General features: G+C 43.4%; 1 protein-coding gene across 4 annotated transcripts in view; it reads right to left on the bottom strand.

The window, feature by feature from the left end:
• The window catches only part of Eef2k (eukaryotic elongation factor 2 kinase), a 46,114-nt gene extending 32,685 nt beyond the window's left edge, over positions 1 to 13,429 (bottom strand). For all 4 annotated transcript variants that reach the window (XR_001504078.2, XR_007342675.1, XR_007342676.1 and 1 more), the window contains exons 1-2: positions 13,108 to 13,429; positions 123 to 223 (exon numbers count right to left, since the gene is read on the bottom strand). Coding sequence is in view for 1 of the 4 variants with exons in the window: in XM_015491155.2 (XP_015346641.1) it covers positions 123 to 223; positions 13,108 to 13,353 (347 nt within the window). In the remaining 3 variants the exon portion in view is untranslated. The remainder of the gene's footprint in view (positions 1 to 122; positions 224 to 13,107) is intronic.
• Positions 13,430 to 15,210: the final 1,781 nt, after the last annotated feature.

The following is a 15,210-nucleotide window of genomic DNA, read 5'->3' as shown; positions in this document are numbered from 1 at the left end:
TCCAGATTTGGGGTGTTTGACCTGAGTTACTCCCTTCTCTTTGACTCCAAGGGTACTTGGGCCTCCCTGACAGGACCTCCCTAGACCCCTGGATCCCAGAACTCCCCAGACAAGCCGCTGACCTGTGGCGAGTAGCATGTTCGGTGGCAACGTCCTCAAGGTGGAACTCGGCCCAGGGGTCGGGCATGTGCTTGGCTTTCTCGATCGCATGCTTCCAGGCTTCCTGCAGAAGGTAAGGAAACATGAGGCTCAGTCCAGGAGTGGCCCAGCCTCCTCTCCCCGTGCCATTTCCCCTGGGGAGGAACAGTCCCCAAGAGACCCTATTTATTCTCACGTTCTTGTGGACAGAGTGACACCTCTTAATTATACACCTTTTCACTTATAGCCAGAAAGTTGAGAATGAAAATAAGGTACCAGGCTGGGGGTGCAGCTCAGTAGCAGAGTGCTCACCTAGCATGAGTAAGACCCTGGGTTCATTCCCAGCGCTGCAGAAAAAAAGAAGACACCATGCCACGTTATGATGCAGCCCAAAATGCCCTCACCAGATGCTGGTGCCTTGCTCTTGGACTTGCCAGCCATCAGAACTGTAAGGCAAATAAATCTGTTCTTTTTTTTTTTTTTTTTAAAGAGAGACAGAGAGAGAATTTTAATATTTATTTTTTAGTTTTCGGCGGACACAACATCTTTGTTTGTATGTGGTGCTGAGGATCGAACCCGGGGCGCACGCACGCCAGGCGAGCGCGCTACCGCTTGAGCCACATCCCCAGCCCCTAAATATGTTCTTTATAAATTATCTGGCCTCAGTTATTTTGTTATAGCAACAGAAAACAGGCTAAGACTTGGTATAATCCCATTCTTGTTTCAAAAAGCCCATTTTATCTGGAAGGTGGGGGTGTAGCTTGGTGGAAGAGCATGGGCTTAGCATGGGTAAGGACCAGGGTTCAATACGTAGCACCAAAAAAGCAAACCCAAAATGCCAAACAAACAAACAAACAAAACCTTGTCCCAAATGAACTCTAACACCCATGGTGGGTAGCAACTCTCTTCTTCTCTCTTCCTGAAGAACCTGAATCTCTTCCTTTGGTCTCTCCAGAATCAGTAAGACCAAAACTCCTTTCTAGGCCAGAGGCTGAGCCATGGGGCGGAGACTAGATGGTGGACTGGATGTTGTTTTGTCGTGGTGGGCCACAGCAGCTCCAAGATGGGAGGGAATGTGAGGAGCAGCTATCCCAGGCCTCCCCAGGCCCCCACTAGGATCCCTCGGCCACCCTGGCCAGCCTCTGCAGGGCTCTGGCTTCTCAGGGACTCCAGCCCAGACAGGGCTGCACCATGCACTCTTCATTTTTAGGAAGACTGGAATCAGTGACCTTGATTGTTTGGCTTGATTCCAAAGGGATGGTTTGCTTTGAGTAAAAACTGTAAGCACTATGGAACTCTGAACTAGAAAGTGGAAGTCCTCCCTAACCACGCCCCCTGCCTTTGAAAACCACAGCTAGCTGACAGCTGATGCAGCCACTCTGCAAGTTTTTCCTCTGCCTTGTCAACAGAAACCTGTATTTAGGAGCCACGGGGCTGCACTTGGCATGTTCTGCGTCTTACTTCCCCCAGTTCACGTGGGACCCTGGATGGCTTTCCATGTCATGTGCACAGACTGCCCGGTTGACCTTTCCAGGACTGTAGGATATATAACTGTGTACATGTCCCCTAAGGTATTTGTCTAACCTCCAGTGGATGGGTACTTGGATTCTCTCCAAGATGTCCTAGTACAAACAGCACTGAAGTGAACATGCTTGTTTCTAAACTTCTGCACGTTCATGCAAGATCTCAGTAGGACTTTTTTTTTTTTTAATGTAATTTCTGGATCACATTTAACATCTGGGAGTTGCAGGGTATAACTCAGTGGTGCAGCGTGTGTGAGGCCCTGGGTTAAATTCCCAGCACTTAAAAAAAACAAAACAACAACAATAACAAATATATATATATATATATATTTATATATATATATATATATATATGTAAATTGTCCAGTTCTCTTCCAAAAAAGCTCTTGTAAAATTATATTCCGTGAGAAACTAGGCATGGTGGAGCATGCCTATAATCCCAACAGCTTGGGAGGCTGAAGCAGGAGATCACAAGCCAGCCTGAGCAACATAGCAAGACCGTAAGCAATTCAGCAAGACCCTGTCTCTAAATAAAATACAAAAAAGGGCTGGGGATGTGGCTCAGTAGTTGAGTGCTCCTGGGTTTATTCCCCAGTAACAAAAAAAAAAAAAAATTACACTCCATGAAAAGTCACTTAAATTTTTCATGAACATTATATCAAGTAATTGTGAAATTGACAAATCAGTTTGCAGCCTGTTTTAAGAGTAGAATAATAATCAGTCGAGTTTATTGTTATTGACTTAACTACACCCCTATTTTCCTTTGTTAGACTTTGAACTGGTTGCTGATTTTTTTCCCTGTTATAAATGACCCCACAGCAGACATTTTTACATCTTAAAAGCATTTTCTGAATTTCGATCCCTATACTTTAAAAAAAAGTACCACAGAGCTGAGGGTGTGGCTTGGTGGTAGGGCACTTGTCTAGCATGAGCAAGCCCTGGGTTCAATCCCAGCACTGCAAATAAAATATAAAAATAAAAAAGTGCCACAGTCACCTCTCATCTTCCAGGTGCTCAAAAAGGCCAGGCCAGCCTTTGACCCCTGCATGTCAGTCTGAGAAGTCAGCAGGACATCCTTCTCAGTCTGTCTATCCAGATATCCTGATCTCTGCCAGAGACACAGAGCTCTCTGGGCCTCAGATGATAACTGCCACAGAGGCTGTCCCATCAGGGAGGATTATCTCCAGAAATCACCTGGCTGGATGGCAGGGCACCAACCAATAAACCAGTCAAGGAAGAAAGTATTTCACCATTAGAGGGTGTGGTATTTTATAGGGTCAAAATCACCTTGTTTCCCAAACCCACAAAATCATGCCATTGGTGATGGGTGGATTTAATGCAATTGACTTTTCTTTTCTTTCTTTTTTTAAGCACAATATAAAAGTCTTGTACTAACATCCGGGTCCTTGGGTCTGCTTTTACCACTATAGACCAGCACAGTGGAACCTCTACACCCTTGTTTACAGAGCAGGAAGAAGCAGGTTTGGACTTCTGGTGGCCAAGCCTTTTGTAGTCCCTGAACCTGGGGTGGGCACGCTGCCTTGCTCCTTTGAGAAACTGGCTCCTGAGGTAGCAATGCTCATTAGAGGTGACCCCCACCTGAGCTGAATGGGGCAGAAGAGGTACTGGTACCTTTGAGAGCCATCTGGCAATGGCTACGGACCTTCTCTTGCACTAACCTGTGGCCCAGCCATCTCTAGCACCTACCCAGGTGCATCCGGGTAAGTCAGCCAAGGGCTGTCAATGCTCTCATAGTCAAGGGCAAAGCACCTGCTCACCCATAGCATGATGGCTACTCTCATACACAGCCACTACAAAGAAGAAGATGCCAACATAGATGATTCCTAAGACCTATGGCTTAGGCGGAAAAGACAAGATGCAGAATAACAAACAGTATCTCACCATTTTCTGGTGGAGGAAACCGGAAGGTATTTGCTAAGGATTTTCTAAGATTGTGTGTGTCTAGGTGCATGTATATTTATTTTTTTAACATTTATTTTTTAGTTATAGGTGGACACAATACCTTTATTTATTTATTTTTATGTGGTGCTGGGGATCGAACCCAGGGCCCTGCACTTGCTAGGCGAGCGCTCCACCACAACCCCAGCCCTTGGTGCATGTATATTTATATACATAAATGCATTAAAAAAAATTCTAAAAAGATTTACACCAAAGTGACATAAAGGCTATCTCTGAACATAGAAGAAAATAAGAGGTCAATCAAGGAAACTTTAGCTTTACCTTCACAATGAAATGTTTCTAGGTATTGCATGTGTAAAATAAATAAGCAACAAAAATCACTGGATTAGATGATTGGGTGTGTGTGTGTATGTGTGTGTGTGTGTGTGTGTGTGTGTGTTGCTGGGGCTGGAACCCAGGGCCTCACACATGCTAGGCAAGTACTCTACCACTGAGCTGCATCCACAGCAGTTAGATGATTCCTAAGAGTAGAATATGCTCTCATTCCAAAGATTCCCACACTGATGAGTGGCTGATTAATCTCACGTAGAAGGAGGGGCTGAAGTAAAATAAAACCCTGGCTATAGAACAGAAAGGCTTTGGTTCTTCAAAGCCTGAAGATACAGAAACAAAAATAAAAAATTAAAATTTAATACTAAAACTAACACCAGGATATTTCCTGGAGGAGGCTGGGAGTGAGGCCAGGTGAGCAGGTGAGACATTTGCAGTTTTTTTTTTGGCATGTGGGATGGTATTGTTGCTTTGCCATTTTGTGTTCCTATCGTATCACCACTGACACAGAAATCAAGGCCTCTGGGTCTTCAGCAGCCAGTGGCTCAGTGACACCTCCTTGAAGTGTCAGCTGGGACATTCACAAGTGGGTGTTCTGACCCAACGTTACGTCTGTAGATTCCAAGAAATACAGTTCTGAGTCAGCCTGACTCTGCTTCCCTCCTGGAGGATAGAAATAGGCTTGCACCAAACTTAACAAGAAAATGAGAGAAGCCGGAAGAAGTGAGGAACCACGGCCAAGCTCTGGGGTGGGAGGAGGCCCACCGTGCTGTGTGGCTGCCTCACACTGTGCCATGTGGACCCAGAGGTTTTGTCAGCTCTCAGGGGAACCCAGCACTGCATGCAGGAACAAGAAACAAAAAGAAAATAAGGAAACAGCCCAAGTAGCCCACAAGAGGCAGTTATTTGTGGAGTTATTATTATTATTATTATTTTGGTACTGGAAATTAACTCAGGGGTGCTTAACCACTGAACCACATCCCCAGCCCTTTTGTAAATATTTTATTTAGAGACAGGGTCTCATTGAGTTGCAAGTGTCTCACTAAGTTGCTCAGGCTGGCTTTGAACTCACAATCTTCCTATCTTAGCCCCACAAGTGTTTTTTGTGGTTTTTTTTTTTTTTTTTTTGTAGTTGTAGATGGACGGAATGCCTTTATTTTATTTGTTCATTTTTATGTGGTACCAAGGATGGAACCCAGTGCCTCACACATGCTAAGCAAGCGTACTGACCTATAGCCCCAGCCCAAGAGGCAATTCTTCAAAAAACTACAATATGTTCATACAATGGACTGTCATGAAACCATCAAAAAAACATGACAGCACAAGGGCGGACACCTGTAATCCCAGCTATTAGGGATGCTGAGGCAGGAGGATTACAAGTTTGAGGTCAGCCTCAACAATTTAGAAAGACCCTGTCTCTAAATTTAAAAAAAGTAAAAAGGGCTGGGGATATAGCTCAGGGGAGTGGTAGAGTGCCCCTGGGTTCAATCCCCAGTAACACACACACACATGCAAATAAATTTTTTTTTTTAAATCCGTATTTGGGCTAGGGCTGTAGCTCAAAGGTAGAGCGCTTGCCTAGCCATGTGTGAGGCACTGGGTTCAATCATCAGCACCGCATAAGAAAAATAAAGGTGTTGTGTCAACCTACAACTGAAAAATAAATGTTTTAAAAAAATCCACATTTACTGATGTGGAAGATATGATGATCTACTGTTTGCTAAAGAAAAACGGGTTGCTGAAAAGCATATCTAGCATGATCCTACGATAGTAATTAAAAGTCAGGTTTAATTATTTGTTCTATATGCATACTGAAATATAGAAAAGCCTGATACTAAGACCTCAGTAGCAATTATATCTGCCCTTTCATTATTTTCTGTAAGGAACATGGAGTATGTCTATAATCAATAAAGAAAATAACTGTAAAAGAAACTAACCAGGGCTGGGGAGACAGCTCAGCAGGTAGAGCGCTTGCCTCACATGTACAGGTCCTGGGTTCAATCCCCAGCACCACACCAAAAAAAAAAAAAAAAAAGAAAAAAAGAAAGAAAGAAACTAAACTTTATTTTATTTGTTTATTTTTATATGGTACCAAGGAAACTAACAATAACAACAAAAAATCCTACAGAAATCTCTCTGTTGCAAAGAGTAGCTGCAAAGGATCTCCTGCAACCAGCTGAAGTCTAGAGAGGAAGGGAAAGATGGAAATAATAATCAAAGCAACATTCCCTAGCCAATGTCCTTGCCTCTTGGAAGCCCTTGTCTGACAGCATCGTGCCTGCACCTCAGAGCCACTTGTGAGGGCAGATGGGCAGGTAGGATTGTTCCCTGAAAGCAAAGGAGGTTTCTTGCCAAAAGACCGACAGTAGCCAAATTTGGCAGATCCAGGACTCCAACCCAAACCGGCCACGCCCCAGCCAAGCTCTTTTGTAAAAAGCCTCAGGGTCAGAACACAGAGTCTGCCTGTGACCTAGCATTTCCACTCCTCAGTATCCACCCAGAGAAATGAGAACATGTCCATACGATAGCAGGGTCATTCGTAATAATGCATAAAAAGGTCCATTGTGGATGGATTTTTAAAATGCAGTGTATTCATACAATGGAATAATATTCAGCAATAAAAAGGAATGAAGCCCTGGATTTCCTTGTTCTCAGATTCTGAAAACATTATGCTAAGGGAGAAAAGACAGACACAAAAGACCACTTATTATGTGACTATGTATCCCATATGTCCAGAAAAGGCAAATCCATAGAGATAGAAAGTAGACTGTGGTTACCTAGGGCTGGGCAGAATGCAGATGTTAGGATGGTAATTACTAAGGGGCACAGGGGTTTCTTCTTGGTGTTTGGTGATGAGTGCATAATTTCATGAATATACTAAAAGCCACTGAATTGTACATTTTAGATGGGTAAATTGTATGGTAAGTGAAATGTATTTCAACAGGGCTGCTAGAAAAATTTTTAAATAAAATAAAAAGGGGAACCCTTATTAATAAATACCCCCAGCACATTTCCACCTATTAGCACATGCACATCATTTAGGAAGGTGATTCCCCCCAGCCAGGCTCGAGCCTCAGAACCTGCTATTCTCCAGACACCAGATGACAAGGTAGATTCTTGACCTATGCCAGGTTAATTTTTTAATCTGGGACTCAGGATGCCTAGGTTTAACCTCCCAACTCTGAATTTCCAGAGCACAGAACATGTTGACCGCCTCTGGGTTACTTCTGTGATCACTGGGAATAGCTGAGGCCTCAGGCTACCAGGGCAGGGCCTCCTGGGGCTCTGTGGCAGGGACACCTCTCTCTCAGTGAGTCACCAGACGCTAATCCTCTGTCCCATTCTAGGGTGATCCCTGTTCTCTGGCCAGGCTGTTAGAGCCGCCCTCCAGGGGTTCCAAGCATGAGTGTGATCACGGTTGGCAAGAGCGTGGGGAACAGGTGCCCATGCATGGAGGGGCACGTATGCCAGGGCAATCTCTGTGAAAGACAACCAGCAGTGCCCAGCTGAGTCTAAACCCACAAACATTTTGCCCCGGCCACTGTACTCCTGGGGAGTTCTCTGGCAAGTGCATCCCTGCCTGGGCACAACGAAGCACTGTCTTCCCATGAAATGATATTCAGCCGCTAAAAACAAAAAAAACATGAACATGAGGAATCCCTGGCATTGAAAAAAAAAAAAACTACAATAAAACAGCAAAGAAAATAACCACAATCATGCAAGACAGCAAACTGCAGTTACGAAGAGCATCAGCTAGGTAGCAAGACTGCCTGGGTTCAAACACTGTTCCACCATGTATTTCCCAGGCTCAAGTTCTCAGAGGCTGGGCTCGACTCTTTGGCAAAGTGCCAGTCATCTAGGGATCTCTGTGCACGTTCAGCAGGCCCACCCTCCTGACGATGCAGCGCAGCGGTTAAGCTGGTTGTAGTTCATTTGGCTCCGTCCTGAGGGCCAACGTGGGAGGAGGCCTGGAGGTTGTGGAACAGGTTTGTAACGTTGCTGTGAAAATCCCAAAAAGGAGGCCCCATGCTTGTGTATGCAAGGAACCTTCTAGAAGGACACAGCCCAGGGCGCAGTGGTGGGAGGCCTAGTTTTACAAGTCCCACTTACACTGAGTTTGCTTTATTTTGTTCATGTATTACTTACATATTATAAAATATATGCATTTTTAAAGCTTGCCTTTATAACACATAGGATATTTGTTACTACGTTATTCATAACAAGGTTAAAAAATACAATTAAAATATTCCTCAAGCACCATGAGGTGCAGCTCAGGGGTACAGAAACTTACCTAGAAGGTGCCAGGCCCTGGGTTCTACAACCAGCACTTACACCAAGAAAAGCCCCTCAAGGAGAGATGAATGAATAAATCCATGCATATCATTTGATGAAATATAAATGCAGTGCACTAAGATATTTTTAAATTTGTTTATTTTAGTTAGGTATGCATGGGAGCAGGATGCATTTTGAGTCACTGTCCACAACTGCAGCACAACTTTTCATTTCTCTGGTTGTACGCGATGTAGCATCGCACCGTATGAGTGCACAAAAATTGTTTTAAAAAGGAGTGCTCTACTTGTGTTGATGTGGAATGACCTCCCCAAGATGTTCTCAGAAGAGCAAAACATTTTAAAAGAGAATTTCTCACTTGATTGGAAAATTAAAAACATATATATGTTGGGCTGGGGATGTGGCTCAAGCGGTAGCGCGCTCGCCTGGCATGCGTGCGGCCCGGATTCGATCCTCAGCACCACATACCAACAAAGATGTTGTGTCCGTTGAAAACTAAAAAATAAATATTAAAAAAATTCTCTCTCTAAAAAAAAAACAACACATATATGCTACATTGGCTTATTTTAGAAAAATGTGGAAAAGACAGAAGTGGAAGGTCCTCTCCAGAGGCAATCCTGTTGGTGAGTTATGAGCTTCCTCCCAGGCATGTATGTGTGTGTGTGTGTGTGTGTGTATGTTAGGGAGCTATAATCCTACTCCATACTGTGCTTTTTAAATGTAATTCCAGAGCAGGAGGACTTTCCCACTTTATGATGAACATCCTCCAGTTAGCTGCCCAGTCCATTGATATTCTGCCACGTCCCCAGGGGAACCTGGGCCTTGACAAAGACAGTCCCTGACCTTTCTTAGTACACACCCAGTACCTGATGGGTGGTGCTCCCTGGAGGAAGGCCAGGTGGCCATTTTAGCTAAACAACGCAGGTTACCATGTCAACAGGAATTTTTTAAAAAGCACATTAGATATGTCGGGTGCCAGAAGAACGAGGTTTGGAAAACTGGGCTGTTGTCTCCCTCTGAAGTCACCACTGGCAACAGAGCCTGCTCGGGATGAGCTAGAAGAGTGGACGGTGGAGGGCTACATCCGTCCACAGGTGGTCAAACTTCTTACCAAGTGACCTCTGTACCAGAGTCCAGGGAACAGCAGGATACATCCCCTCGCCTTCAGGTGGGGGCTGACTCATAAAGAACAACATCAGAGAATGTCAGATGCACCCAGAGATCTGCTAAGAGCCCTGAGGAATCTGTGGAGAAGAGCTAGGAAGGGTGCCAGGCTCAGTGGAGCACGCCTGGATCTTGAGGCCGAAGGATTGCAAGTTCAAGACCAGCCTCAGCAACTTAGCAAGGCCCTAAGCAATTTAGCAAGATCTTGTTTCAAAATAAAAAAATAAATAGGGCTAGGGATGTAGCTGAGTCGTAAAAGGCCCGGGGTTCAATCCCCAATAGCAAACACACACACACACACATATTACATATATATATATATATATATATATATATATATATGCAAAATAATCAAAAATCCCTCTTAGTGGCACCCTGTCTCCCAGAGACAATCACCATTAAAGGTTGGATGCAAATTCCTCTTCTAAATAATTGTTGCTACACAAACACTAATACTATTTTTGAATAAAAATGAGATTACATTTCAACTTGTCTTTGTACTTAACAGCATATTTTTAAAAAATAGCTAGGGGCTGAGGCTATATCTCAGTGTAGAGAGAATGCTTAGCATATGTGAGGCCCTGGGTTGATCTCCAGCAGCCATAAAAATTTTTTTAAAGTTTAAATAGCTATGATTTTATCATCTCTATTATGGATCAGCACTGTGCCAAAGGCTTTTCAAAGATTTTTATTTTATTTTATTTTTATGATGTTAGGATTGAGCCCAGGGTCTCAGGAGTGCTGGGCCACTACCTCGGCCCCTGAAATAAGTATAGGTATTGTTTTTAAGTCTAATCCTACGGAGGCACATCTTCCTTTTAATGTAAATTCATCATTCTGTTAGGAGGATGGGCCCCTCTGGGTGCGCATTTCGCATTTCGCGTTTGAGCTATCTGGACACGCCTTCCCGCTGCCCTTCCTGAGGGACTGGGCCGGCGTTCCAAAGCTGCCTTAGAATGGGAAACAGGATGAACAGCAACCTGCCCTTCAGGGGGCCCCAACCCCAGAGGAGACAGGCTATTTCTGGAGCTATCTGCCCTAGGGTGACTTAAGCCAGAACTCTGGCCCTAAAAGGAAAAATTTACCCCAGTGTCTGCAAGAACTAAAATTATTAATATTCTAAAAACAGACTAATTCTGAAGTTATAGAAGAATGCTTTAAATTGCAAATCCTGAAGTGGTACTTAATGTGCTAATAGATACTGTTTGTAGATTAAGTTACATGAGGATAACAGTAATGCTTTTTTTTTTTTTTAATGTGTGTGTGTGTGTGTGGGGGGGGGGTGCTGGGGATTGAACTCAGGGCCTGTATATGCGAGGCAAGCACTTTGCCAACTAAGCTATATCCTCAGCCCAACAGTATTGCATTTTAAATTCTCTTGCCAATTATTACACAATGTCCAATAATGTTTGCCTTGCACCCCCACCCCCACTTTATTCCGGTTTTGCATATGTGAACAGAAATCCCTAATAAAATAAATACCATCTTCCTCAATCCAGAAGAACTCTAAGCCCCAGCTTTTTTGACCATGATCAACATAAGAATATCTTACACAATGTCCCAGTACCCACACATATGCAGGGGTGATATTAAAATATTTAACACAAACTTGGACAAATGTAGAAGATATTTGAGAATTTGTGGAAAGGTTTTTTTTCCTTTTTCTTTTTCTTTTTTTTTTTTTTGTGCTGGTGCTGGGAATGAAACCCAGAGCCTATACATGCTAGGCAAGTGCTCTACCTCTGAGCTGCACCCCCCAGCCCGTAGGAAGACCTTAAAAACCATTAATTTTCACAGGCAGTGATCCATTGGTAGGGCTATAAGCTAAAATGTGGGAACAGAAAGATAAATCACATTTATTAAGCACCTATAGTGCAATGTATATTAGGTGTTGTTTCAAAAACAATGATTAGCAAGAATTTATTCTATTCTTCAGTCAAAACCCCATAGGATGGCTGTAAATGTTAAACAAGATAATTTTTTTCATGCTCCTAAGATATGTTTCTAAGTAGCTTATACTTATATTTCTAAAGGCTTATACTTTTTTTTTTTACTTCAATACTTGTGCTAGATAAATGTAGACAGACTCTTAAAAGTCTGCAGACAATTGTTAATCTCTTTGTACTCAATACACAGCCTAGTGACAGATACATAAATAGGCAACCAATAAGTGCAAGTTTAGCCAGGTATGGTGGTGCATGCCTATAATCCCAGTAACTCTGGAGGCTGAGGCAGGAAGATGGCAAATTCAAAGCCAGCCTCAGCAACTTAGCGAGACCTTGTCTCAAACAAAAAATAAAGAGGGTTGGGGATGTGGCTCAGTGGTTAGGCACCCCTGAGTTCAATCCCCATCAAATAGATAAATAAACATATTAATACATAAATGCTGGATTAATTAATTGATGTAATCCAGTGCTTAATCTTGCACTACCCAATGGTTTTCAATAAAAGCATCTGGTTAAATAAATTCTTAAAAATATTAACAATGGGTACATCATCAGAGGCTAATCAATAACCAACATTTGTGTGTGGGGAGGTGGGGGGTAGGAGGTGTGTCTGGTAGACCCCCACGTGTGATGGCTAATACAGCATCCTATCCTCATGCATAGTACAATACTATATTTTGAGAGAGAGAGACCACATGCACATAACTTTGATTATACTATATTGTTAAACTTGCTCTATTTTATTATTGGCTATTGCTGTTACTTTTATTTTTTTTAGTTGTAGATAGACACAATACCTTTATTTTATTTATTTACTTTTATGTGGTGCTGAGGATTGAACCCCAGTGCCACACACTTGCTAGGCAAGTGCTCTACCACTGAGCCACAACCCCAGTTCCTGTTGTTAATCTTCTTTGTACCTATTTACAGATTAATCTTTACCATGTGTATGTGCATATAGGAATGAACAGCCTATGTAGGGTTAAGGACCATTTGTGGTTTCATACATCCACTGAGGGTCTTGGAACATACCTCTGAGGATAAGGGTGTACGTATCAAGAAATATGTACAATCTGGGCCAGGCGCAGTGGCGCACACCTGTAATCCCAGCAGCTTGGGAGGCAGAGGCAGGAGGATTGCGACTTCAAAGCCAGCCTCAGCAAAAAGTGAGGCCCTAAACAACTCAGTGAGACCCTGTGTCTAAATAAAATACAAAATAGGGCTGGGGATGAGGCTCAGTGGTCAAGTGCCCCAGAGTGCAATCCCTGGTACAAAAAAAAAAAAAAAAAAAAGATCTATGTACAGATGTACCATGAAATAAAATATTTACACTTTGCAGGGCTAATGCTTTCTATTCTGTTTTGTTTTGCTCCATTTCTTTAAAAAAAAATTTGGTATTCTGAGCATGAGCAATTGATACATTCACCAAGTTTATGTGCATGAATGTGTACATGCTTGTGTTCAGAAAACGAGATCTTTACGATGTGTAATGCTCTCTGATATTTTCTATTTTATTCTGTTTTATTCCATTAAAAAAAAAAGGTTAGCAAGACTCAAAAATATTTTTATACATGTGTTTTGGGTCCTGAAGAGCTATATTAAAAACGCTACTCTAAGGTGATGAAGCTGGTTTTAAGCCAACAGAATCTCTCAACAGGCAAATCCTATGATCCAGAATTGAGAACATCAGCCAGGGCTTGGAACCTGGGAAGAACCCAACCGAGGACCTCAGCGACGACCCATCCCCTGGGGCAGGCAGGCTGGGTTCCAGAAGGTGGAAGAGGTAGTTTGCTCACCTTGAAGTGGAAGGAGCTGGCCGGGGACCCACTGGAGCCGTTCTGCTGACTTTTCTTTAGGTTGCTGTAGTAGTTATTAACCTTAGCATTGCCATTGTGGTTGGACCCGGGGTCCTCGGTGATGGGGTAGATGAAATAGCCTTCATCGTCATCGCTGTCTGCTTCAGATTCCCCGTCGTGGCCAGCCCTGGAGGATCGGCCACCATCAACGCCTTCCAGGCGGAAGATGAGGTCTTCATCTGCCATTTTCCAGGGGTACCCGTTTTATCCAAGGAGTGCACGGTAGAGCCAGAGTTACTGGACCAAGGCAGCAGCAAAGGTCCTGCAAGAGAAGCAAGAGCCCAAGGGTGGGTGCTGGTATCCAGGAGCAGAGCGGGCTGGGCACGTCACCCTGCATGCATGCTGCTGGCCATGGCAAGGAGCAAAACCTAGAGGTGTATTTTGGGGAGGCAGCTGGCAGCATCCAGGAACACCATGGATGTCCAAACTTGTCAGCCCAGTAATTCTGCTTCTAAGAACTCTAGCACTTGGAAATGGGGGAATGAGAACTGCCTCTTAAGCACCCAGAGTGATCCTTTTAGAGCATTAGTTAGATCAAGTCCCTCCTCTGCTTAACGCCCTCCAGCAACTTCTCTTTGTATTCATAGAAAAGATCCAATGCCTTATTAAGGCTCTAAGGACTGCGGTTCCCTGGCCCCAGGCCCACTTCTCCTCCGCCTTGGCTGTGCTCCAGGGACAGAGATTTCTTTCTGTGAACAGTCAAACGAATTCCCACCCCAGGGCCTTTCTACTTGCTGTTCCCTGTCCCCAGAACAACCTTCCCATAGAGGGTTCTTTCTCATCATCAGGATCCCAGCTCAAAAGTCACCTCTTGCTGCACATGGTGGTGCACACCTGTAATCCCAGCAACTCAGAACATTGAGGCAGGAAGGTTATAAATTTGAGGCCAGTCTCAGCAATTTAACGAGTCTATCTCAAAATACATTTTTTTAAAAAAGAGCTGGGGATGTAGCTTAGTGATAAAGTGGGTCCTGGGTTCAATCCCTAGTACCACCAAAACCAACACCACCACCAACAACAACAACAAAAAAAAACCCACTGTCACTCACCCTGTTGTATTTTGTTCACAATTATGTTCCCAAGCTGAAGTCATCCTGTTTACTTTTAATAGTCCAAATGCCCACCAGTGCCTTAAAGAGAGCCTTGTACACAGAAGGCACCCAACACATTTCCCTGAAATGAATAAGCCCTCCTAAGATTGTCCCCTGTAAAGCAAAAAAGACTAGCAGTCCCATGTGTCCATCAATGGAGCCCTATTACATATATTGCAAAGGACAAGCTCCGAGACCCACAGAATGCCAAGACAGCAAGATTGTAGAATAGAACCTTCTTATTTACAGCCAATTGATTTCTTTTTTTTTTTAAATAATTTTTTTTAAGAGAGAGGAGAGAGAGAGAGAGAGAGATGGGGAGAGAGAGAGAGAGAATTTTTTAATATTTATTTCTNTTTTTTTTTTTTTTTTTTTTTTTTTTTTTTTGTGGTCCTGGGGATTGAACCCTGGGAGCTCTACCACTGAGCTACATCCCCAGCCCTTATATTTTATTTTATTTTTATTTTTGGGGGTGGGGTACTAGGAATTGAACTCAAGGGCGTTCGATCACTGGGCCACATCCCCAGCCCTGTTTTATATTTTGTTTAGAGAGACAACTCTAAACTCACTGAGTTGCTTAGAGCCTCGCTTTTGCTGAGTCTGGCTTTGAACTTGTGATTCTCCTGCCTCAGCCTCCCGAGCCACTGGGATTACAGATGTGCACCACCATGTCTAGCCTTTATATTTTTATTTTGAGACAGGGTCTTGCTAGGTTGCCCAGGATGGCCTTGAACTTGCAATCCTCCTGCCTGAGCCTCCCAAGTAACTGGGATTTGTGCCATCACACCAGGCCTGCTGACTGATTTTCAACAAGGGTGCTAAGATAACTACATGGGAAAAGAAGAATCTTTTCAACAAATGGGCTGGGATAATTGAATATCCACATGCAAAAGAATGCAATTGAATCCCTTCCTTACACCATGCAAAAGTCAACTCAAAATGGACCAAAGAC

This window comes from Marmota marmota, unplaced genomic scaffold (assembly GCF_001458135.2).
Source record: "Marmota marmota marmota unplaced genomic scaffold, marMar, whole genome shotgun sequence".
NCBI lineage: Eukaryota > Metazoa > Chordata > Mammalia > Rodentia > Sciuridae > Marmota > Marmota marmota.
The sequence above is the reverse complement of the archived record's forward strand: the minus strand, read 5'-3'. Positions and strand labels throughout refer to the sequence as shown.